The 26,773-nt window shown below is 40.1% G+C and overlaps 2 protein-coding genes across 8 annotated transcripts in view; both read left to right on the forward strand.

The window, feature by feature from the left end:
- Window positions 1-6,409, forward strand: part of samtor (S-adenosylmethionine sensor upstream of mTORC1) — a 122,483-nt gene extending 116,074 nt beyond the window's left edge. Inside the window, exon 5 of the mRNA XM_087997223.1 lies at window positions 1,180-6,409. Within this exon, the coding sequence (XP_087853349.1) occupies window positions 1,180-1,809 (630 nt within the window). The 3' untranslated portion in view covers window positions 1,810-6,409. The remainder of the gene's footprint in view (window positions 1-1,179) is intronic.
- A 13,916-nt stretch (window positions 6,410-20,325) lies between these two features.
- Window positions 20,326-26,773, forward strand: part of tmem168b (transmembrane protein 168b) — a 37,669-nt gene continuing 31,221 nt past the window's right edge. The window contains exons 1-3 of one of the 7 annotated variants that reach the window (XM_087997219.1): window positions 20,399-20,427; window positions 24,985-25,010; window positions 26,018-26,101. In XM_087997219.1, the coding sequence (XP_087853345.1) occupies window positions 26,100-26,101 (2 nt within the window). In that variant the 5' untranslated portion in view covers window positions 20,399-20,427; window positions 24,985-25,010; window positions 26,018-26,099. Of the gene's footprint in view, window positions 20,428-20,872; window positions 26,102-26,773 lie in introns of those variants that run through there. The other 6 variants (XM_087997220.1, XM_087997221.1, XM_087997222.1 and 3 more) reach the window with 6 other exon arrangements.

Below are 26,773 nucleotides of genomic sequence, written 5' to 3' on the forward strand. Positions count from 1 at the left end.
CCCATCAGGTCCACTCCAAAGAGTAATCCACCCAGACCCATTCCCCTACCCTATTACTCTATATTTACCCCTGACTAATGGATCTAACCTACACATCCTGGAACACTCAAGCCAATTCACCTAACCTGCACGTCTTTGAATTGTGGGTGGAGCACCCAGAGGAAACCCGTACAGACGTGGACAATGTGCAAGCTCCACACAGACCATCACCAGAGGCTGGATTCGAACCCGGTATTATGAGGCAGCTGTGCTGAGCCATTATGCTGCCAACCCTACCCATACCCATCTATACACATTCCCTCCGTGATCTTTCATACTGCTATCCTTCCAGTCAACCCGACGGTTCATTATAGCCTCTATGTCAACTCAGCAAATCGTGTGCCCACCTGAACCTTTTGGGGAGACTTAGGCAACTAGGGATTTGAAATAGGCCAACATCATATCAACAGTTTTTTTTAAGTAGGAATGTATGCTGATGAAGTACTCCTCAGCAAGTCTTGGACAACAACACTGCCTGAGGTGGATATGTAGCAAATAACATTTGCGGCACAAAAATGCCAGGCAGTGACCATCCCCAACAAGAGATGGAACTGATATTGAATTATGTACCAGCACATCCAATAAATTAATTTTAAAAATACACTTTCTATGCAATCATGCTATTTTTCACAATCCAAGTTAATGTCTTACCCCCCTCAAGGGCAGCTTACCTCCCTCAAAATTGCTCCAGTACCTTAACTTTCCAAAAGAAATGCACTGCGAACAGACCTGCTTTTACGTAGTCTAATCCCGATTCTCAGGGTTCCACACTCCAGGGACTCAAAAATCCCATTTCATTGGAGGTAGCTGAACATTTAAATGCCTTTGGGAACGTGTGAACAACCGACCATTCCCACAAAAATGGGAGATGATGTATTTGTGGTGGGGCTTGGGGTTTCCAACTTCTTCTGGCATTTTCATCATAGCAGAGAGATTGTCCATCAAAATGAACATCTGACCTGAATTTCTCCATTCAGTAAGACTATTACTAAATGTTAACATAATATATATATTGCACACTGTATTTCATTACCTGACAGTTACATATTTTTGTGACATGCCTTCCCAAGATTTTATGCACAATAGCTAGGCTGTGAAGAAATAATCTTGTAATTAATAATCTTTGTTTTTGTTTTTCAGAGCGTATACAAATGTGACTTCCTCAATCTTCAGCTGCAACAGCCCCTCCAGCTTGCTCAAGATGCAATAAATGCTTTTCTCAGGCAGCTAAAAAATCCCATTGACTCTCTTCCGGGAGAGCTGTTTCATGTTGTTGTTTTTTCACTTTTGCTGTCTTACTTTCCTGCCCCTTACCAACGTTGGATCTGCTGTAAAAAAGCCCATGAACTTCTTGCACTCCATGGTCTGCTCCTAATTATCACCCCTGATTCTTCTCATCAAAACCGTCATGCTTATATGATTAAGAGCTGGAAAACTGCCATTGAATCTTTAGGATTCAAAAGGTACAAATATGTGAAGTTCTCCCACATGCATCTCCTAGCTTTTCGAAAAATTTCTCTGCAGACGACAAGTGACCTAGTCAGCAGAAATTACCCAGAGATGCTATTTATTCCACAGGATTTCAATAACATAGATGAAGAGGAACACTCAGATGCCAGTCACCAAGATAGATCAGAATTGGAAGATGACCAGATAGCTTACAGTTTTTTGGAACTACCTGATGCCCCCTATGATTCAGACTCTGGAGAGAGCCAAGCCAGCTCTATTCCATTCCATGAAATAGATGAACCAGTTTTACTTTTAAGCTAACCTAGGACTTCTAGTCATTTGCTACCAGAGCTGCTGTGTTGCCAAAATAATTCTGCTGCATTATGTAACTTGTATTGTATACAAAATATGCAGTACAGTTTGCACATAGAAAATGTGAAAAGTTTACAAAGTGGAATACTCTTTCTATATCTGTTAGAAGATGAAAGTGTTTGAGGGGTATTTAAACAAACCATCCACCTGGTAATGTACTCCAAAAGCAACAACATCAGTGTAAATCAAAAAGAAGCTGACTACCTAAATGTCAAATTAAATGCCTGATATTGCAGTATCATCTGATCAGCTTTGTGAATTGGAAATTACCCTAGTACTTTAAATTTAAAGGTTTTACAAGTGACCATGCCATTCTATTGATTACTGCAGGGGAAACAATAAAATGTTTACTAAACAATTAGATTAATAGAATCAAAAATTAGGAAAACTTTTGCCAAAGCAAAAATGTATTTATGATTTCAAACATAATGGGCATTTTCTGTATTTAATCTGTCTATGTTTCTAAATTTCACTTACATGAGTGCATTGTTGCGTGTTGTCAACTTGTTTGCAGCCAGGAACTTGATTTATACGGGATATCAATTCTGAAACAGGTGTTGTTTACCCCTAATTTTGTTGCTTTGACAAATTTGAAAGAAAGGCAAGACAAATTTCTTTTAAGAATTTACATTTCTGATGGCTGCCTATAGTTAGGCTATATTTCATATTATTTCTGTTTGTAACTTTGCAGTTAGTTTCACAGAAGATAATGTTAAATTTTCTTGACAAGCAACTTACTATGTTCAGTTTTTGAACAAACTGGCATTGGAATTTTTGAAAAGTATATGCCATCTTGTCCTTATGATCTTTGGATGATGATCTCTCAAGAAAGTAAAATCATTGTAGTGAGGGGAGTAGTCAGCATCTGTGGTAAAGCTGTGGTAAGTAAATTGAGGAACAAAGCAAGAGCCTCTTAGCGTAATTATATGCCACTGAAGAGGATGGTTGCCTGAAATTTGTGTATTGTATAAATCTGTGCATAGTAGATTTTTCTTATTAGTGTTCTTTTCTAGCATGTTGAACAGACAGGTAAACGCATGCATCTTATCCTGTTATTAGCAGATGTACTCATCTGAAAAAAAGTTGCATTTATCCAGTCAAAAGAAATGAAGCAAAAAGTGTGATTATTTTTCCTGATTGGATTATGGATTGAACATTTAAGCTAACAATTGGCAGTGAAATATATAGAATGTAATGGCTTTTTTAATGATCATTGCAATTGTGCTGAAATGGATTACATTCAAATTTACAACTTATTTATGCAATCCTCTTTCTAACTAACCATATTTTGTTTTTAAAAAAAGTTTTTGTCACTTCAAGAAGATTGATCTTATGACATTACGACACAAGGGAACTTCAATTCACATTATAGTTTTTAGCTGTGGATATCTCTTTCCCTTTCAGCATGCAAAGAATCAGCTACATTTATTGTGCATACCACATATATGACTAAGTGGACAAGTACCCAAATTATAGTTATCTACTTCAGAATAGCTGGTTTGCCTTTTCTATATGAGGTGCCATAAAAAGTTATTTGATGCATGGAGTCCGTGAATATGCAGCCTTTTCAACCAAAACAATTTACTCAAAACTCATTCTTCAACACTTTCCCTCCATTCCCCTATGTTTATCATTTCAAACCAGTTTACTTTAAAAGATTGATATATTTTATAAAAGCCATTTATACTAAAACATTCCATGCTCTAATGACTCAGTGAAGGCAAAAAAAAAGTTATAATTTTCCCTCTTGGTTCCACTGGTAGTAATTCAAATTTGTGTGGCCTCCGTACTAATTTTTGATAAGTTTTCCATTAGCAAAATCCTAATAGTTCCTCAACTGCATTTAGGTCCTGCCAGCAACTCAGGACCATTACCTGCTCAATATTCTTGTCCTTTAGTAGGTATTCCACATATTTAAATAGGTGCAATAAACTGCTGGTACTTTTAAAATAGATTTAGAATGACATATAATTGTCCAAAGGCTATAAAAGGAATATGTTTTCTTAGGGCACTATTCTAAGAAATTCTAAGTGTGAGATAAAAAAAATTAAATGGCATTCAAAATAAATGTTCATAAAACTGTTTGTAATAAGAAAAATAGTCTCCCTTTTTTATAACTGTATCAAACAGTAATTTTTCACATTTCTATCGAATGTCTTAGCCCTGAACTGTTGACTGGCTAAGCAGTATGTAGCATCCTAAAAGATGGAATTTTATTCTGTTTTGCCCCAGACATTTGGGGCTTAATTTCGAACTAATCTACGTAAATTTTCCATTGATGCAGTTAAAATAACTTCCCCTGAAGGGTTCACTTGTAACCTGACATATATTTAGTATCAGCAATTTTTATAACAGTGTATAATTATTAAATACAATCACTAACATATTTTCTCTGCAAATTGACCTTGAATTGTGTAGTATATTTTTCAGTTTGCATGTTCCTAAGTGTCAAGCTACTACTGATCTCTACAACTGTGAAGCATATTAATAACACTAACTATAATAGATGCAGTTCACATGCTGTTTGTTTTTCAAAAGAGTAAGATATTGCTTCTCCTGTCAACTGAACAAGTCTCAAAACCCATTTCTTCAAGCTTTTACAAATGCACTGGTATGTAAAGAAATTAAAATACTTCCATTCATAAATAATGCAAAGATAATTCAATAACTAATTGAATACTGAAATATGTTTTAACAGATCACACTCAGTTTAAATTTGTTTACATTCATTAATCATTTATGAATTTTATAAATGATCAAATCCAGCAGTTGAGAACAAATTGAATGGAATTATGTGTTTCCTTTTTCAAACAAAAATTTCAGTGACAGAGTTATAGACCAAGAAGAATGCCATGATTCCCTATGGCCCAAATTTAAATAGGCTCATGCCTTTATATGGAGCTTTGCTAATTGCAGCTACATGGGTAAAATCTGATAGATCAAAGTTATATTTTTGATCCAATGAAAACAAGGATTTATCTCATTTTTAAAAGTATGAATTTCTTGTAAACATATAATTTTAAGTTTAAGAAACACTAAACAAATTGTTAATAAGACAAGTGTGTGGGTTAAATGTAGGTTTGATGTTTTTATATGACAAACTAAAAAAAAGCTTTTTTTATTCAAATCTTTCACAGCACAATTCTGCATAACAAATTTTGTAGCATAGATGTGCAAAAATTTGAATATATTATTGAAATTTAAAAGGATGTTACTTGGCTCGGTATTTCAATATGCACAAGTATCCTGTTCACCAGCCAAAGGTTAGCAGGTAAAATAGCATTTTGAAAATGCCACTGTGTGGAATTGTGTTTCAATGTTGCATTTTGGGAAAAGTTTACCTCATAATGAGGTTTTGCACTTAAACCTTGTGATCTGGGTTACAACTATTTTGCTTTACATTTCAACTGATACTTGATCTTCTCTGACTTAGACTTTAATAGGTTAAATTTGTTTTGTTCCAGTTAATTTCTATAGTGTCAGAACTAAAACTTGGCATTCCTGTGAAGATTTCAACAGCTTTTTTTTGCCATTCAGATTTATATTATTGATTTACTTTATTGTTAAACTGTTCATGTTGTGAATATTCACCATCATAGATGCCAAAGACTGAAGTGGCATTTTGCTTAGGAGTCCTTTATACTATGGTTAGCTAGAAACTTAATTTGAAAAGTGTCAAATTCCATTAATTTCTTTTGGACAAAAAAAATTACCTTAATTTATTTTGAAAACAATAATCTGAAATTGTTTAAAAAAAATCTACATCTTCAGGAAGTAATTGCAAGTAACCATAAATCTTCTAAACTTTTGTTCTCCTTAGATTTTGCATTGCAGAAACAGCTAATTTATAATTGGAATTATTGAATTTTCATTTTATCTATTGTTTTGCGAAATATAACTAGTTTGGTTAACAAGCAGTTATAAAAATCTTCACCTGAATTTACCAATTACTTTTTATTTAACCTTTTTATACTAGTGTTTAAAATATGATGAAAATACTGAAGTTGTTATTTCTGAAAAGTTGGCAAGCTAAAATTGTATAATTAACCAAACTGAGAGTCTGATATTATGTGGTTAAATATAAGATCAATTCGTGCCACCTAATATTGTTTCATGTATACCATTTAAAAAAAATAGTAACTATAAATTGTAATTTGACACTAACATTCTGCCCAAGTATTGGTTTGCTGAATGGTATGGTTGATACTAACAGATATAAAAACCTTAAATTTGTTTACTGAGTTAATCATTCCTTTAAGTATTTCTGTATTTCTACATCTGTATATCTATATAGGTTGGACAAAGTGATGGAAAACTCAAGTAATGCCAAATAATACATTTTTAGTTATTGCATCAGTATCAGATCCTACTAAAATGAATGTGACTTTTTCTACTGTATGTAAATTTCATTTTTCTTACTGGAAGTGCTTAAAATGATACTTGTTGACAATGGTCACTTAATATGGTGAAACTGCATTGTGACATATCTACGGTTTTCTGAGTGTCAGCTGTGTAGTTGCTAAGGCAATAAATTGAAATTTTCAAGGTACATTATTGTGCATTTTTCTGACTGAAATGTGGTATTGGACTATGTAGTATTTATTTTTAGTATTGCAAACTACATATGTAGACAGTTCTGACGAGCTGAGAATTGATGATGATGTGTTCAAAACCGTGAGTCAAAATAATCAGTTTCATGGCAGATATTGTAACTCAGCAGAAGTGAAATATGAAAATTTAATCAGGCTTTGAAAGGATGTGAGGAATTGTGTCAGAAATGGTTTTTAATGTGCCAATCTTAGTTTGAGAGGATTGGTTCAAATTTGGAAAAAAAGGATATCACTATTCAAATAGAAAGTTCTCCACTAAAGTATGATGGAACTTGCCATGAAACTTGCAACATTTCTTTATTGCTCACCTCAAAGCATTTTCCTATGTTTAGAATTTACTTGTCTAAAATGGTTCTCCAATCTCACATTTCTCTAGCACCTTTCACAAAGTAAGGGTATTCTTAAATATTTAACAGTTATAAAGTAACTTTGGCCTCTGTGACTGAATTTTAACTTGCCTGATTTGCTGGGAGTAGGGAGATTGTGAAAGCATGAGAAAACCCACACACCAATTGTCCCACACACCAATCAATTTTAGCTCCACCGTGTGACATCACAAGTAAGCCCTCTGCCCAAGAGTCAGACTGATGGTTTCCAGTCAAACAGGAGAAATCCAAAGAAGGCTACAGACTAAGGATGGGCTGTGGCCCAGAGTTGAGGTTAGAGGAGAACTAATGGCTTCAGCGGGGGTGGGGACTGTGGATAAGTGGAGTTATCAGACACCTGGAGGAGAGGGCCCCAAAGCTCTGGAATGCCCTACTTATACTTTTCTACTATTCTACTACCTTCTTTATGACAGTCCTTAAAAATCTATTGTTTTGAGCACACTTTTGATCATTTATTTTAAAATGCTATGATCCCCATAGAGAACAACTTTTAAAAAAAGGTTCATTTCCCAGCAACCAAGAAACAACAGTCCACAATTTCACATTTGGAGACATTTACCGAAACAAACTAAAGTCAACATATACTAAACATTAATTAATAGACAACTAATATGCCAAATGAAAGGAAACATACTTCCCCATTAAGTAATAAACTCGACCAAAATACTTTATGCCACAATCATAGCAGATAGATAACCAAGAAGATTCAATTCAAAGACCATCTTCGTTTTCAGGAGTTTCCCTGCTACCTGGGCAAGTTTTTCAGTGTCATTTGAACTTCATTTTCACTTAGTCTTCTGTGTATTTCCACATTGACTTCTGGTAGCAAGCTGCAGAAATCCACAAGTCTCATCTCTTCAAAAAGACAGTCAGTTCCACCATCATCCTGTTTGATGGCTATCATTTAAAAAAAAGTCTTGTCTACCTTTTTTAGGAGCAGCTATTTCCATTGCCCCCTCATTGATTTCAATGTATGTGTATCTACTTAGAAAAAAAAGCTGCTTCCATTTTGTGGCAAAATGTGAAAACTCATTTGATTCTCCAAAAGTTACATTTAGAAATTACATGGGCCTGCAATGAGAGGTTATGTAACTCGCGCTTCTGGTTCTTTTGAGTTTAAAAGCCTAAGAGAGAATGACACTGAAAGGTGCATGATTCTGAAGTGGTTTCATAGCCTAGACACTCAGAGATTGACTCCAATAGTCAGAGAGGAAAAAGTGAGAACTGCAGATGCTGGAGATCAGAGCTGAAAATGTGTTGCTGGAAAAGCGCAGCAGGTCAGGCAGCATCCAAGGAGCAGGAGAATCGACGTTTCAGGCATGAGCCCTTCTTCAGGAATGGGCTCCTGAAGAAGGGCTCATGCCCGAAACGTCGATCTCCTGCTCCTTGGATGCTGCCTTACCTGCTGTGCTTTTCCAGCAACACATTTTCAGCTCCAATGGTCAGAGGACCTAAAACACAGTTATACTCTCGAGTTAAGGAGTTGATCATATAGAAATGAGATGAGAAGAAATTATTTCACTCAGAGGGTTGTCAATCCTGGAGTTCTACACTCCAAAGGGTTGTGGAAGCACATAGGTTAAATAAAATTAAGACTGGGATCAACAAGATTTTTTTGTATCAGAGAATCTACAGATATGGGAAATACACAGGAAAGTGGAGTTGAAACTTAAGATCAGCCATGAATGACTGAGCAGTTTTGATGGGCCACTTGATCTACTCCTATTTCTTATGCTCTGTCTCCAGCCACATCACTCCCCATTCAGAACATAGTAATGATTTTTCAACAATACAATTAAAATTGTAGGCATTTTAATAACTAATTTACTACATGCAGTACAGGTTCTTTTCCCTTCTGTTAGAGTTCACGATTAAATATCTGTCTTGGCAGCATTATAAAGCTTACCCTGTAATCACCACCTGTGTTGACAATTGCAACTTAAAATCTGGCTTGTGGGAGTAATTTTGAAAATTACTTGAAATCACTTGAAAATTAGAAGTTCTTTTACTAATGGCCAATTCTTTTAACCCTGTGCAAAAGAAACATTTTCATTTAGCAAAGTTGCACATGTACTCGTTGAAAAATTTGTACCAAGGTTTTGCCCTCAGCCTCTTTGTAAATTCATCAGATTTTCTTTCCTTATTGGGCTTCCTAAATCCATACTCCAGTTCAATACTCAGAGTCATAGAGATGTACAGCATGGAAACAAACCCTTCGGTCCAAGCCGTCCATGCCGACCAGATATCCCAACCCAATCTAGTCCCACCTGCCTGCACCCAGCCCATATCCCTCCAAACCCTTCCTATTCATATACCCATCCAAATGCCTCTTAAATGTTGCAATTGTACCAGCCTCCACCACTTCCTCTGGCAGCTCATTCCATACACGTATCACCCTCTGTGTGAAAGAGTTCCCCCGTAGGTCTCTTTTATATCTTTTTACCCCTCTCACCCTAAACCTATGCCCTCTAATTCTGGACTCCCTGACCCCAGGGGAAAAAAATATTGCCTATTTACCCTATCCATGCCCCTCATAATTTTGTAAACCTCTATAAGGTCACCCCTCAGCCTCCAGGGAAAACAGCCCTAGACTGTTCAGCCTCTCCCTATCGCTCAAATCCTCCAACCCTGGCAACATCCTTGTAAATCTTTTCTGAACCCTTTCAAGTTTCACAACATTTTTCAGATGGGAAGGAGATCAGAATTGCATGCAATATTCCAACAGTGATTTTAACCAATGTCCTGTACAGCCGCAACAGGACCTCCCAACTCCTGTACTCAGTACTCTGACCAATAAAGGAAAGCATACCAAACGCTGCCTTCACTATCCTATCTACCTGCAACTCCACTTTCAAGGAGCTATGAACCTGCACTCCAAGGTCTCTTTGTTCAGCAACACTCCGTAGGACCTTACCATTAAGTGTATAAGTCCTGCTAAGATTTGCTTTCCAAAAATGCAGCACCTCGCATTTATCTGAATTAAACTCCACCTGCCACTTCTCAGCCCATTGGCCCAACTGGTCAAGATCCTGTTGTAATCTGAGGTAACCCTCTTCGCTGTCCACTACATCTCCAATTTTGGTGTCATGTGCAAACTTACTAACTTGAACCTCTTATGCTCACATCCAAATCATTTATATAAATAACAAAAAGTAGAGGGCCCAGCACTGATCCTTGTGGCACTCCACTGGTCACAGGCCTCCAGTCTAAAAAATAACCCTCCACCACCAACCTCTGTCTTCTACCTTTGAGCCAGTTCTGTATCCAAATGGCTAGTTCTCCTTGTATTCCACGAGATCTAACCTTGCTAATCAGTCTCCCATGGGGAACTTGTCGAACGCCTTACTGAAGTCCAAAAAGAACACAGATATTTCCCTATAGATATTTCCCTACAGTCTATATCTTCTATATCCTTTTCCACAGTAAACACTGATGCAAAATACTCATTTAGTATCTCCCCCATTTTCTGCGGCTCCACACAAAGGCTGCCTTGCTGATCTTTGAGGGGCCCTATTCTCTCCCTAGTTACCCTTTTTGTCCTTAATGTATTTGTGTTGTGGTTCTGTTCGCCGAGCTGGAAATGTTTGTTGCAAACGTTTCGTCCCCTGTCTAGGTGACATCCTCAGTGCTTGGGAGCCTCCTGTGAAGCGCTTCTGTGGTGTTTCCTCCGGCATTTATAGTGGCCTGTCCCTGCCGCTTCCGGTTGTCAGTTTCAGCTGTCCTCTGTAGTGGCCGGTATATTGGGTCCAGGTCGATGTGTTTGTTGATGGAGTTTGTGGATGAGTGCCATGCTTCTAGAAATTCCCTGGCTGTTCTTTGTTTGGCTTGCCCTATAGTGGTAGTGTTGTCCCAGTCGAATTCATGTTGCTTGTCGTCTGCGTGTGTGGCTACTAAGGATAGCTGGTCGTTGCGTTTCGTGGCTAGTTGATGTTCGTGGATGCGGATCGTTAGCTGTCTTCCTGTTTGTCCTATATAGTGTTTTGTGCAGTCCTTGCATGGGATTTTGTACACTACATTAGTTTTGCTCATGCTGGGTATCGGGTCCTTCGTTCTGGTGAGTTGTTGTCTGAGGGTGGCTGTTGGTTTGTGTGCTGTTATACACACACACACACACAGCCAGACAGAACGGATTCAGGATGATCCAGGTAATGATTACAGACGCGCACAACAGACTTCACAGATACAGACAAGAAATTGCGCACCAAAAGTCGTTAATTTCAAAAACCACTAATCAGGAATGGACCCAGACCATAGAACGGGCTGTCACCAGGGACAGAACAGGACCACACACCGCAAAAAAACAGCACTAAAAGAAAAAATGGCCCAACTAACACACAACAAAGAGGACACCACAACACACACCTGGATTAAAAACCTCTCCCACAGACAGCTCACAGACATGGAAAGAAAAATACTGGCCAAGGGACTCAACTACAACCACAGGGACGCCAAGACAGCAGACTTCCTAGCAGCACTAGAATGCACACTCAGGAACAATGGACTGACAGAAGAGACACAACAAACAGTGAGGCAAAGTATCGTACCTCTGATAACAAGGAAAAGACAAACACATAACCTCAACACCAAGGAGATGGAAGCACTAAAATCACTAAGAAACAATAAGAACATAATCATACTACCAGCAGACAAAGGCTGAATGACGGTCATCCTGGACAAAGCAGAATACACCCAAAAGGCACAACAACTACTTGCAGATACCAACACCTACCAAAAGAGTGAGTTTGACCCCACCCCACACTCACCAATAGGATAAATAACACACTGAGGAATCTACAAAAAAACGGACAGATAACCAGGTCGGACCTACAAAGAATGAAACCTGAAAGCAACAACACCCCCAGATTCTATGGACTACCTAAAGTGCACAAACCAGACATCCCACTCAGACCCATAGTATCACTACCAGGGACACCATCACACAAACTGGCTAAAGAACTACAGCAGAAACTGAAATACCTGATCAGCGGATCCAGACACACTATACAATCAACACAGGAATTCTTGGACATCATCAGAAATATACACATAGACAAGGAAGAAACTATGGTCTCATTCGACGTAATGGCACTGTTCACCTCTATTGACAAAACCCTAGCCAGAGAAACAATAGCCAACCTGCTGGACATACAGAACAGACAACAGGACGTTGAACCCATCAACAAAGACGGCATAGTTAAACTACTGGACTTGTGCCTCACAACACACTTCACATTCAACAACCAGATATACGAACAAATCAACGGAACACCCATGGGCTCACCGATCTCTGGACTCATAGCAGAAGCAGTAATGCAAAGGTTAGAACAAACAGTCTTACCACATATTCAACCCAAACTCTGGGTCAGATATGTTGATGACACCTTTGTAATCATTAAAAACACAGAAATAGAGAAAACACACCGGATCATCAACGCCACACTAACAGGAATCCGATTCACGAGAGAAGAAGAAAAGGATAACCAACTCCCATTCCTAGACGTGATGGTACAGAGAACACCGAACGGAAAATTCACCACAAAGGTATACAGGAAAGCTACACACACAGATCAAGTCCTGAACTATGAAAGCAACCACCCCAACACACACAGAAGTTGCATCAAGACACTATTCAAAAGGGCCACAACACACTGCAGCACACCAGAACTGCAAAAAGAGGAAGAGGAACACCTGTACAAGGTATTCGCCAAAAACGGATACCTGCGCAATTTCATCAACAGATACCTAAGAGAAAGACAACGGAACGAGGACATGCTGCAACCCAAAGGACTAGCCACACTCCCATGCATCAGGAGCATTTCAGAACTGACAGCCAGACTACTGCGAACACTAGGACTTATAACAGCACACAAACCAACAGCCACACTCAGACAAGAACTCACCAGAACGAAGGACCCGATACCCAGCATGAGCAAAACTAATGTAGTGTACAAAATCCCATGCAAGGACTGCACAAAACACTATATAGGACAAACAGGAAGACAGCTAACGATCCGCATCCATGAACATCAACTAGCCACGAAACCCCACGACCAGCTATCCTTAGTAGCCACACACGCAGACGACAAGCAACATGAATTCGACTGGGACAACACTACCATTATAGGGCAAGCCAAACAAAGAACAGCCGGGGAACTCCTAGAAGCATAGCACTCATCCACAAACTCCATCAACAAACACATCGACCTGGACCCAATATACCAGCCACTACAGCAGACAGCTGAAACTGACAACCGGAAGCGGCAGGGACAGGCCACTATAAATGCCGGAGGAAACACCACAGAAGCGCTTCACAGGAGGCTCCCAAGCACTGAGGATGTCACCTAGACAGGGGACGAAACGTTTGCAACAAGAAATTCCAGCTCGGCGAACAGAACCACAACAACGAGCACCCGAGCTACAAACCTTCACCCAAATGTGTGTTTGATCCCTGCACTGGCTGAGGGACTTTTCATGACTGACTTTCCTTCTCAACCTCTCCCTTTGCCTGACACATAGTGACCCTCAGATTGAACCACCACCAGTTATATCTCTACTGAGGGAGCAGCCCTATGGTCTCATAAAACTATGGCAACTTTACCTTTTTACAATTCAGTAAATTGAAAAACAAAATGATGGAAATTTGCACATTACTACAAATCTATTGTTTAATTCTGTTCCTTATTTGTTGATTCACCTTAATCCAGTTGGCATGAATTCTTGCCAGAGGAAACCTCCCAAAGGAAGTTAAAAATCACACAACACCAGGTTATAGTCCAACAGGTTTAATTGGAAGCACACTATTTTTCGGAGCGACAGTCCTTCGTCAGGTGATAGACCTGATGAAGGAGCGTCGCTCCAAAAGCTAGTGTGCTTCCAATTAAACCTGTTGGACTATAAGCTGGTGTTGTGTGATTTTTAACTTTGTACACCCCAGTCCAATACCGGCATCTCCAAATCATGACTCCCAAAGGAAGGTATTGAGTATGATAGAAGTGGGTAGAAGAGCATTTAGTGGTAAATGCAGGAGCAGGAGAGGTTATCAAGTGCCCTCAGTGAACAGGAAGAGCTTAAGGGTTAGCAGTTTGTGAGGAGAACTCCACAGTTCACACAATTGCCACAGTTATGGAGTCATATAGCATGGAAACAGACCCTTTAGTCCAACTAATCCATGCCAAGCATAATCCCAAACTAAACAAGTCCCAACTGCCTGCTCCTGGCCCGTATCCCTCCAAACCTTTCCTGTTTATGTAACTATCCAAATGTCTTCTAAATGTTGTACCCTCATCCACCACTTTCTCAAGAAGTTCATTCCACACGCAAACCACCCTCTGTGCAAAATTTTGTTTTTAAACTTTCTCCTCTTATCTTAAAAATCTGCCCCCGGTCTTGAAATCCCCCATTCTGTGGAAAAAACAACTATCATTAACTCTATCTATAACTCTCATTATTTTATAAACTTTATATCAGATCATCTCTCGACCTCCTATGCTCCAGTGGAAAAAGTCCCACCCTATCCAGCCTTATTGATGAACATAAATTTATTTGTCTTGTTGCAGCATTTTAGCTATTTCAGGTTGTTATTTAAAATCCGTATTGAATTGTCGAGAGTCAGGACCCTAAGAACGTTTGTGATAGGTCCCAAAGATATCATCAAAGGTACGTTTCGTCTGGTTAATTTCATTGAGAAAAGCATCATTGGCAAGCCAACCGGATTGTGGGTGCTTGTGGCTATGAACTGAAATCCAAAGAGAGAACCTCTGACCTAACACCTTAGTGTAAATTAGATCCGCGACAGTATGTAGGGTACTTGCTACTCTCTGGATTTAATTATTTGTTTTATTTTTTTAAAGCCAGATGTTAAATTGCCACCAGGGTTGTCACTTTGTAAAACAAATTCAGAGCCTTTCTGATTCAAGTTAGGTGTTTATTTCTTGATTTCCACTTACTTTCACATCTGCAGGTTCTGTCTGTGACTGAAGCTTCCATCAGCCAAGTATCCAAATTGTCCAGCATCATAACTGCATTCACTTCACCCTGTTTAAATTCACAATCTCTTCTAAATTTAAGCATTTCCACAGGTTAAATTTTCCTATTTTCCATGCAAGTGTTTTTTTGAGTGAGATTCATGGTGTCATACAATCTCCCACTCTTCACCTCATTAATTATGCACCTAGACTCTGATGTTTTATAGAATGCCATGACACAAGAAGCAGAAGTGCTCACCATTGTTGCGACCTTTCATTGTTCATGCTGCTGGTACCATATTACAGCCTCCCAAAAGAAGGTATTGAGTATGATAGAAGGTAGAAGGGCAGTTAGTGGTAAATACAGAAGCAGGAGAGGTTGTCATGTGTCCCCAGTGAGTAGAAAGAGCTTAAGGGTTAGCAATTTGTGAGGATGAGATGTGTGAGAAATAGAGTGGATATAATGCATGCCAAGGTAAGTTGTAGTTGTAGTCCATGAGCTTTGGTGAGAGGCATATGCAGAGGCACAGCTAAAAGTCCTATGCCGAAAAATTAAATTATAAGTTGTATTTCAAAACACAAGCTTATTGTAAAGTGCCAAATTTGTAACACTGAAGATCTGTGAAACACTTCTTTAAGGCACCATACAACTATAAATTGTTATAGTTTACCTTGGTTATATCATCATTAGATTATAACATAGCATCAGTAGCATTGTAAGAGTCATTCCATTGCATCTGTAGATATTCATTTTGCATATCAATAATGGTGTTTGAAATATTTTAATAAAACCTTGGCTTTGTCACTGATGTGATAAATGAGGTTGTTGCCATTCTGTTCAACAGCAAAATAACCTTAATTTTCAGTAAACCTTTTCTTGATTTGAATAACTTAATTTGAATACTTGACAATAGAAGTAGTTTAAATGTAGGTTTAATAGAGATTAACAAAGTACTTACACAGACCACTTCAGCTTTGGCCAAGTGGTCGTCACAACACTACAGATTAACATATTAGAGTTTTTGAAAAGATTTCTAGCTCGGGTTATGGGTAAGGTGGTAGATTCGTTTGTTGAGCTGATGTGCCATTAACATTTGTATTTCACTAAATTTTCTTTTATTATAAATGTAGTTAACAGTATGTTCATAATCAAAATCTTTTTTCTGGACATTAGAGTCAAAGGTCATTGTGCAAGATACCATTCAGATGGAAAAATGTTATTTAATTAAAGTGCTTCAATCTTGCCCAACATCTCAAACCTTTCATCAGAACTTTTTGTTCATTTGATACTCAGTTTTGGTCTACCTCAAATATTCCTGATCATTCAGCAGCAATAACCATGATTTAAATCCAAGCTAAAGGTGGCAACTGTCTTGGCAATTGAAACAACTTATGGGAGAAAGATATATTTATGAATGTTAGACATTGAAGTGTCTGTGAGCTTTGTTTTGACCATAGGTGTAACTTGCTGACACAAACCTGGTCCTTGACTCTGTTTTATGAAACAGATGAGCACTAATCCAAAATTGTGATAATCCTGGACTTATTACTCTGATACATGAAATGAATGAATATCCTAGATTTTGCAGTAGTAATTCTAGTGAGCCTGTTGGTGTTCACCATTATTATTTGTCTGAAGCTGATCTCAATGTCTGCAGTGAATGCAATCAAAGATGGAAATGCAGATATTGCTGTTTGCAATTCTGTGTTCCTTCACAAGGTACGATGTAGAAGTCACAACAGAATTGAATAGATATAACTAAACAGACCAAATCATATCCTTTTATCCTATTAGTACTGTGGCAAAAACATTTGAAAATGTTTCATTTCTGGAATGTGGTACTAATGGCATATAAATTCACACATATACAACTACACAGCCTCACTCGACCTGAAAAACAAATTTCATATTTGTGAAATGTTAAATTTCTATATTCTGATAAACTTTTTTAAAGTAAAATATATTTTAAAAATTGTAATTTCAGTCAGTTACCTTAGATGTAAATCCTAATCATTATTTTGCATGCAGTAAACTTAATATGATGAATGTGGAGTCCTGATAGCCAACATTTAAATTAGATTAGATTACTTACGGTGTGGAAACAGGCCCTTCGGCCCAACAAGTCCACACCGACCCGCCGAAGCGCAACCCACCCAGACCCATTCCCTACATTTACCCCTTCACCTAACACTACGGGCAATTTTAGCCTGGCCAATTCACCTAACCTGCACATTTTTGGATTGTGGGAGGAAACCGGAGCACCCGGAGGAAAACCACGCAGACACGGGGAGAATGTGCAAACTCCACACAGAGAGTCACCTGAGGTGGGAATTGAACTCTGGCCCTGTGAGGCAGCAGTGCTAATCACTGTGCAACCATGCCACCCAAATTGATTCGTAAAAGGTGTATGGCACAGAAAGGGGCTATATGGTCACTGTACCTATGTCAGCCAAGAAAGAGCTATACAGTTTAATTTCTCTTTCCAGTATTTTGTCCAAAGCCCTAAAGGTTATGGTACTTGAGATGTGTATTCAGACACTTTTTAAATGAGATTATATTAATTGAAGACAAACCAATGCACATTTCAATAAAAGCTGGCCAACACCTCAAGAAGAAGATAGCCCAGCAAAAGTAATAACTCAAAAACACCATATGTTTCATGGCACATGAAGATAAAGAGTTGTAATGAAAGTACAGGAGTTATACCCGATATTCTATCACTCTTAGAGGCAAGAAAATTTCAAAGCATTCAAAACAGCACCCTTATAGCAGCAGTATAGATTTAACAAGGGGGTGGGAACTTTGAACGTATGAACTACTAGTCTCAAGCAGTGGCATAGTGGTTATATTCCTAGTAATACAGAGGCCTAGGGAAATCCTCTAGGGCCAAAATGAATGCAAGGACTGCCTTTATTGGAAATTTGAAAGAAAAACAGAAAATGTCAGTTTTGGGATTATCTGTGGAGAGAAAACAGTTAATATTTTGAGTTTAATGTGACTCATCCAGAACTGAAGAGAGAGGTGGCAAATTGCTTGGTTTTATATGTGGGAAAAGATGGGGGGGGAGAAGCAAATGGAACAGAGGGAGGTTCATGGAATATTAGACAGTAAAGGAGGTTTAAAATCACTGGTCACAGTAAAAATGGCAATAGTTTTATCTGAACAGGTTAGGCCCAGAGTAGGTGTTAATAGCTGAATATATGTCAGCTCTGCTGAAACCAGACCAACAACCTCAACCTCTGATCTCTTAACATTTAATACTTGCTCTTGAGGCGCTCATTTCTGTACAAGGTCTGCTGCAGCGTTCCAGTGAAGCTTAACGCAAGGTGGAGATACAGCATCTTGTCTTCCCATTAGACACTTTCTTGCCTCTGGGCTCAACATTGAGTGCAACAACTTCAGACCATGAACACTTTCCTCCATTTTGTTTCTTATCTGATTATTCAAATTATTTGTGTAGCAGAAATTATTTATATAGTGGTTGCCATGTAATATTGGTAGCTGAATTTTCTACATTACAACAGTGACAACAATTCAAAAGTTCACTTCATTAACTTCCTGAGCATTCTTTCTCTCATCACCTGGAGTATTTTTTTTCTTTTCAATGAGATTACATGGCTGTGGAGTTGAGTGAGGCTGAGAGAAAGGATGTACTATTTAGATCCAAAATGAGGTTCAGTGTTGTTGAGGTTCTTCCCATGACTTTACCTTAGGATCTTTTCCCCAAATTTCCATGTAGCTACCAGCGAGGTATGCTAAATGTGATGTGGCTGGGGATGGAGTGGTGGGATGGGTTGGGGCTGAATTGTTGGTTTGGGTTGGGGCTGTGGTTGTGGATTGGTTGGGGTTGGGGTGAGAGGTATGGTTGTGGGATGGATGGGGGAGTTGGTTTGGGATGGGGTGGTGAGATGGGTTGGGGGTGTGGCTGTGGGTTGGTTGGGGTCTAGGTGAGAGTTGTGTTTGTGTGATAGAGTGGACGAGTGGGTTGGGGGCAGGGTGAGAGGTGTGGTTGTGCGATGGAGTGGGCGAGTGGGTTGGGGCCAGGGTGAGAGGTGTGGTTGTGGGATGGAGATGGGTTGGGGCTGTGGTTGTGGTTTGGTTGGGGTCAGAACGAGAGGTGTGGTTGTGGGATAGGGTCGTGGAAAGTGGTGTGGGGGAGTGGGTTTTGGGATGGGGTGGTGGGATGGGTTGAAGGTGTGGTTGGTGTCAGGGTGAGAAATGTGGTTGTGGAATGGTTGGGGGTGTTTAGGGGAGTGTGTGGTTATGGGATAGGGATGGGGTGGTTGATTGGGGCTGTGGTGGGATGGGGTGGGGGAGTGGGTTATGGTGCAATGGAGTGGGTTTGTGGGAAGGGTGTTGTGGTGCGATGGAGTGGGTTTGGTGGGCGGGGTGTTGTGCGATGGAGTGGGTTTGGTGGGAGGGGTGTTGTGCGATGGAGTGGGTTTGGTGGGAGGGGTGTTGTGCGATGGAGTGGGGTTGGTGGAGGGGTGTTGTGGAGCGATTGGTGGGAGGGGTGTTGTGCGATGGAGTGGGGTTGGTGGGAGGGGTGTTGTGGGCGGGGTGTTGTGGTGCGATGGAGTGGGTTTGGTGGGAGGGGTGTTGTGCGATGGAGTGGGTTTGGTGGGGTGGGTTGAGGTGCGATGGAGTGGGTTTGGTGGGGTGGGTTGTGGTGCGATGGAGTGGGTTTGGTGGGGTGGGTTGTGGTGCGATGGAGTGGGTTTGGTGGGGTGGTATGTGGTGCGATGGAGTGGGTTTGGTGGGAGGGGTTGTGGTGCGATGGAGTGGGTTTGGTGGGGGGGTGTTGTGATGCGATGGAGTGGGTTTGGTGGGAGGGGTGTTGTGGTGCGATGGAGTGGGTTTTGTGGGGGGGTGTTGTGGTGCGATGGAGTGGGTTTAGTGGGGTGGGTTGTGGTGCGATGGAGTGGGTTTGGTGGGGGGGGTGTTGTGCGATGGAGTGGGTTTGGTGGGGAGGTGTTGTGGTGCGATGGAGTGGGTTTGGTGAGGGGGGTGTTGTGGTGCGATGGAGTGGGTTTGGTGAGGGGGGTGTTGTGGTGCGATGGAGTGGGTTTGGTGAGGGGGGTGTTTTGGTGCGATGGAGTGGGTTTGGTGGGGGGGTGTTGTGGTGCGATGGAGTGGGTTTGGTGAGGGGGGTGTTTTGGTGCGATGGAGTGGGTTTTGTGGGGGTGGGTTGTGGTGCGATGGAGTGGGTTTGGTGGGGGGGTGTTGTGCGATGGAGTGGGTTTTGTGGGGGTGGGTTGTGCGATGGAGTGGGTTTGGTGGGGGGGGTGTTGTGCGATGGAGTGGGTTTGGTGGGGGGGTGTTGTGCGATGGAGTGGGTTTGGTGGGGGGGGTGTTGTGCGATGGAGTGGGTTTGGTGGGGGGGTGTTGTGCGATGGAGTGGGTTTGGTGGGGGGGGGTGCGTAGTTGTGGTTGGGGCCCGGTGCCTCCGCCTGTTGTCCTGAGGCGGGAGCCGTCCAGGGGGCGGGTCCTCCCCGGCCCTTCCCTCTGAGTCTCGGCGGCGGTGTTAGTGCTTGGGGCGGGGGGTAAACGATACCATCCTCCGGTGTGTCTGACAGAGAGAGGGCGCGAAGCTGGGGCCGAGGCAGGTAACCGCGGAGAGGAGGGGTCGGGATAGCGCCCGCTCGCGGGGTGGGCCGGGCCAGGCCAGGTGTAACAGCTACCCGAGCAGCCGGCTGTGCCGGGCCCTGCTGGGCCGGGCCCCTGGAGCTAGCTCCAGGCCTCACATCAACAGAGAGTGTGTTGTGTCGGATATTGAGAGACCTTTGTCCCCTTTACTCACCGCCTCGGGATTAAACTCTCAACCTGGAGACGGGGTTTGAAGGATGGCTTTCAGCCGGCTTTACGCAGAGCAGGAAAATAAAACTCTCATTCAGGAAGTGCTTCTCAGAGAGTTTGAGTCGGCACACAGCCGCTGTTGTTGTAATGTGGAAAATATGAAAGGCCACAAGGTCCCCAAGTAACACGCAGTCTGTTTTGTGATTAAATATCGACCCTCCTCTGCTTCATCTTTGTGCATGGAATCTGTTGGGTAGATTTCACGGGGAATGTTGGATGTTTAACGTCTTTTTTAAAATCAATCTTGGTCTGCAAAAGAAAAAGGCGCTGTGACAATGCAGCCTTACGTTAGGCGTTCTGATTGTACTGAGACTAACAAGATTATCTGGAGCAACTGTGTAGACTGTTACCTATAATACAAGCCAATTAAAACTTGACTTTCAATGTTTCAAATAAATAAAAAAAATTGTTTTGGGATTGACAGTTGGCAATCACTCTGAATTGTAATCCACAAGAATCATCTGACTACCTTTCCTCTCCAACCCAATTCAACTCCAGCTTTCTGGTCATAGCTGCTCCCTCCTGTGTGTCCTGGAGAAGCATGATAGAACAGTATATGTCAATCATGCACTTGACTATTTTCTGAACTCAGCAGCAAGTTTATCAATTTCAAGTCATAACCTTTGCATCAGTTATTTTTGGGACATCAGCTGTTTCCTTTAAACATCATCCCTTTATTTGCTAAATGTCTCTTGCAATTAACCTGATCACAGATCTACCTTTTTCTTCTCTCCATTGTCCCCCAATTTCCCTGTCTCTCTGCTTAAAATTTGTTATCTCTAGCAGTGGCTCAGTGGTTATCACTGCTGCTTCACAGCAGCAGGGACCTGGATTCAGTTCCAGCCGCGGGTGACTTCTGTGTGCAGTTTGCACATTCTCCCCATGTCTGCGTGGGTTTCCTCCGAGTGCTCCATTTCCTCCCACAATCCAAAGGTGTGCAAGTTTGGTGAATTGGCCATGTAAATTGCCCATAGTGTTCAGGGATTTATAGGTTAGGTGCATTAGTATGTGGAAATGTAAAGTAATAGGGTAGGGGAGTGGGTCTGAGTGGGATACTGTTCAGAGGGTGGACTTTGGTGTGGACTTGTTGGGCCAAATGACCTGTTTCCACATGGTAGGGATTCTATGATTCTAACTTTTTCAAGTTCAGACTGTCAACTATTAACTACCTTTGTTTTTCCACTGATGGTTCCTGACCGTTCAGTTTTTGTAGCATTTTCTGTTGTCTGATGTTAAGGCTATTTTATACTTGTATTGGGCCCTTCTAAACTGTAGGAATTGTGGTGTGTTAATGGGTGATTAATTGTACAGATTTTCTGTCGGAGTGGTAAATCTGCCATGACTTTGAAATTCAGGGTTCCATTTAAATTTATGGAGGTTTCCACTGTTTTACTATACATGTAACAATCTGGCACCATTTTCATAAGTGTGTACTTAGCACTGTGGTTTGGTGGTAACCCTTTTCACCAGAATCAGAATAGTTTTAAGTTTAAGGCTTACTGTAGTATTTGAACGTGATCTAAACTCACACTTTAGTGCATTACTGAAAATGAGTACAGCATCATTGGATGATCAATTGAGGCTTAATGTCCTTACTCGTGGATGATAAAACAGTTGTTCTCAGTGTTTACTTTGTAATAATGTAGATATGTGAAAGTGTAATCTTAATGTTTCTACTATTTCTGTAATTCGCTGCACTAATTAATAGATTATTCATCCTGAAGAAGAGTTAGGTTGTTACTTATTAACTTACACGTGCAACTTTCAGTTATTGCACTGAATATATTAAGGTTGTAATTTTTCATGTATCTGGTCCCTCTAAAATGGGCAGAGGGTAAAGTAAACTAATCAATGTAAACTAAACTATACAACCTTGGAATGCAGGTTCATAGTGTATTGAAAGTAGAGTCGCAGGTAGGTAAAACAGTGAAAAAGGTGTTTGGTATGCCTTCCTTTATTGGTCAGAGCACTGTGTGTAGGAGTTGGGAAGTCATATTGCAACTGTACGGGACATTGATTAGTCGACTTTTGGAATGTTGTGTGCATGTTCTGGTCTCCCATATGCAGGAAGGATGTCGTGAAACTTGAAAAGGTTTAGAAAAGATTTACAAAGATGTTGCCAGGGTTGGAGGGTTTGAGCTATAGTGAGAAGCTGAATAGGCTGGGGCTGTTTTCCCTTGAGAGTCAGAGGCTGAGGGGTGATCTTATAGAGGTTTATAAAACCATGAGGGGCATGTATAGGTAAATAGACAAGGTGTTTCCCCTGGGGTAGAGGAGTCTAGAATGAGAGGGCAAAAGTTTAGGGTGAGAGAGCAAAGACATAAAAGAGACCTTAGGGAAAGTTTTTCACGCATAGGGTGGTGCGTGTATGGAATGACCTGCCAGAGGAAGTAGTGGAGGCTGGTACAATTACAGCATTAAAAAGGAATCTGGATGGGTATATGAATATGAAGGGTTTGGAGGGATATGAACGAAATGGTGGCAAATGGGACTAGATTAATTTAGGATATCTGGTTGGTATGGAAGAGTTGGACCAAAGGGTCTGTTTGCATGCTGTACATCTCCATGACTCTATGCCTCTCTATCTGTGGGAGTATGCCTATCGTGAAATCTAGCTTTGAGAGCAAGATCTTATACATTCACGGATGTCAACTATGAATTAAAGATGTGCTAAAATAATATACACTTTGTCCAAAGCCTTTTATTTTGCACTTATCAGGATAATTTGCAAGAATAATAATTCAAGGGCAAAGACAATATATATACTTATGAAAAGAGACTGCTGATTGGTTGGCAAATTGGGTCTGATTTGTGGACAACTGGCAATCTAATGAGCACTCTCCTCTTGTATAGTACAGATTTTGCTTTTCCCATTGAATTAATATTCTTGCAAATTGTCCTGATGACTGCATGACGGGAAGCTTCAACAAAATATTTCTTCTCAGTAATATTCAAGTTCTGTACGCCCAAAAGATTAAGTAAAGGTGTATCAGCAGCAGCACTGATTTTAGCTGAATGTGAAATGTTCTTTTTAAGGCAAGTCATACATTCTGCAGTTTCTCCTTTTAATAGACTTATTATTACTCACTGTTAATAAAGTGTAATTTGGACAGAAAAATCTTACAGCTGCAGGTACGGTTAAATGTGGAAATCAGGGATTTGATATCCAGGTTGCTGCTTCTGTTTGCGTCAGAGTTATAAACTTGGGTCATTTTAAGAATCAAACAGAATAGCTCCAGTGTTACTTGAGAGCAGATAATGGGAACCATTTATGAAAGCTAGAAAGAGGTTCTTGTGTTGGGTGGTTACTACACTAGGTGCACAGGTCTCATTGTAAAGAAAATTGATGATGGTCCTGAAGACCTTACAGTCATGCTGTTATAGCTAATATTGACTGTTATCTACATAAAGTAATTTCCAAAATTATCAAGAAACTGGTCAAGAGGTCCAAGATCAAGTCCTTTGTGAAAGTGTGTAACCCCAACTACCTGGCGCTAAACCAGATACTCTGCTGATATTCCCCTGAATAAGACTATTTTGAAGAAAAATGTTTTTAAGGACCCAGCATTGAAGTGTGAAGCCAAAGTAGTCTTTGAAGAAAGGTACAAGGCTGGAAAAAAATAAATGGTTCTTCCAGAAGTTCCGATTCAAAATTGTAATTTGATATCGAAAAATATTCATTTGAACTAAAACATGTTGTGTTCTTAGATATTTTGTAATCAAACGGTTCAGAGCATGTGGGACTTGAACCTTATCCTCCTTGCTCAGAGGTACTTGGGGTGCAATGGTACTGTCTCTACCTCAGAGCCTGGAGGTCCAGGTATACCTCAACAGGTTGATTAAAAATATTTGCAAGTGCTGTGTTCTGAGGGCACTTGTAGCACTGTTGTAGTGTTCCTATCTCCAGGTCAGGAGGCTGAGATTCACATCTCTCTTGGTCCGTATGTGTTTAATGAAATTTCTGAATAGGGTGATTAGGCAAGTGGGCCAGAGGCCCTACTCCAGAGGTATGCCATAACATGTTTGACCGGTGATTTCAAAGCAAAAATATGTAATAGCCATTCCTGCAAAAGGACATCTTGTTTTAAAAAATGTGCTGTGTTCTTCCCAGAGGTCTTAGTTTCTGGAAAGTGAAAGATGGAGCTGATATTTGTACCAAATAATAGATTTACTAAAAAACCATTTTGTCTTTATAACCATAAAGTTGTTTGCTGTCTAAATAAGTGTATGTATATTAGTATATGAATCAGTTAGCTCCAGTGTCAATTGCTTGTTGATGTAACAAGCCTTTAATTACTTCCTTATAGCTCTTTGGTACTGAAAAGGATCTTTAGTAAGTATAGCATCTATTTAGTTAATATTTAATTGTTATTGGATATTTTAAAAGATGTAATTTTTAAAACTTTTCCTTTCTATCTCTTTCTCTCTCTCTCTCTCTCTCTCATTCCCATTTTTCTTTCCTTCTCTTTATTTTGCTTTCTCTACCTGATTTGACATTTTACTTTCAATGTACAAATTCTTCAGAACAATTCTTCAACCCAGACAGCTAAGTTATACACTTTGCTTGGACTAGTTAGTAGGTGTTTGATCACTTGTAGAGGACACTGTATAAAATTCTATAAACACTTTTTGGGAAAATCTGTGTATAATGAATGGCTGGAATCAATTATTTCCTGTTGACAAGTTGAGAACTTTGCCACTGTGTTTGTCCCAGACCAGAAACTCCTAACTTCCTAGTCTACAGCTTCATGTCCTCCCTGGCCATAATCTCAGGTTCAAATAGAATGATTGCACCCACTATGTTCTGTATTACTTGGAGTCGAGCTTGCAAAACCATTTCATCTATGGCATAAAGACCCACTGATGTTCACCTCCATGGCATTACTTGCCTTTCCCCCTCAGTCCGTTTGCTGCTGCCATCCTGATAAATTCTGATTCCTCTGTGGTCTTGCCAGCTCCTAATCTTTATAACCTTCAGAATAGCAATTCCCCACCAACTCTACTTTCTTGTAAGTTTAGACTTTTGTACATTTCTCACCTCCTTCACCCTATCATTGTTGATACTGTTTTCAATATCGGAGATCTCAAGCTCTGGAATTCCCTTCCCAAACCTATCCACCATTTCAGCTGCCTACACTTCTTTAAGATACTGCTTGAAACATACTGCTGTGATTAAGTTTTTAATCCCTTGTTCAGTGCCTCCTTTGACATGTGTCTTCCTTTTGGTTTAATTATGCTCCTCTGATGTACCTTGGGATGTTTTATCGCATTATATTGTTCATGTTCTAAATTACTAATTCTGTGGATCTGCTTGTGATACTAACTAAATATTCTTCTCAGCCAGTGGTAATATAAAGATGGCTTGTTGAAATCTCCTGATATCTGGTTGTGAAGGAAAGCGTGGAGATCCTGCAGACATCAGATGTAGGTGTTTATTAACAGCAAATATTTGTTTAAGATTGTATAAAATGAAGGATAAAATTAAATACCAGACGAAAGTTTTATTTACTGCACTAATGTGGCAGAATGTGCAGTAATTCTGTAGAAATTGTATTTTTCTTGCAGTGAGCAGAATAAACGATTGCTGAGGGATTGTTAATTCAAATTGGGATTATTTTATGAAAAACTGCTACTGCACTATCATAGAGCCCTTTAAAATCATGTAATTGATGTCATCATATAGCTGAGCAATGGAGAGTATGAAGATTGTTATTGATTAGGCCCTAAATTGTTTTATAGTGCATGAGTTAGCATTGCTGTTCCACTTCAGATTTTTGAACAACATATACACTTTTTGACCACTAGTTTCATTGATGTAGCCATTTACATCCATTGATTTACTAGTCAAATGACAAATCAAGAAGTGCAAAGTTGATCTCAGATAAGACCATACAGCAAAATGGATTGAAATGTGAAAAGTACAATTAGAGAAAGCTTAATCATTTAAATCCTTTATTGGCTGTACTCCAAGCTCATTCAATCGAATTGTTTCTCTCAATTCCAACAATCACCCATCAGGCAGTTGCACACTTCACTATACACTATACTTGTAAATTTGATACTTTCCAGAAAAAACAGTTGTAGCATTCCTGTTGT

The sequence above is a fragment of the Chiloscyllium plagiosum genome, unplaced genomic scaffold (assembly GCF_037043375.1).
Source record: "Chiloscyllium plagiosum isolate Xiang-an unplaced genomic scaffold, Cpla_swu_hap1 HiC_scaffold_19, whole genome shotgun sequence".
Lineage (NCBI taxonomy): Eukaryota > Metazoa > Chordata > Chondrichthyes > Orectolobiformes > Hemiscylliidae > Chiloscyllium > Chiloscyllium plagiosum.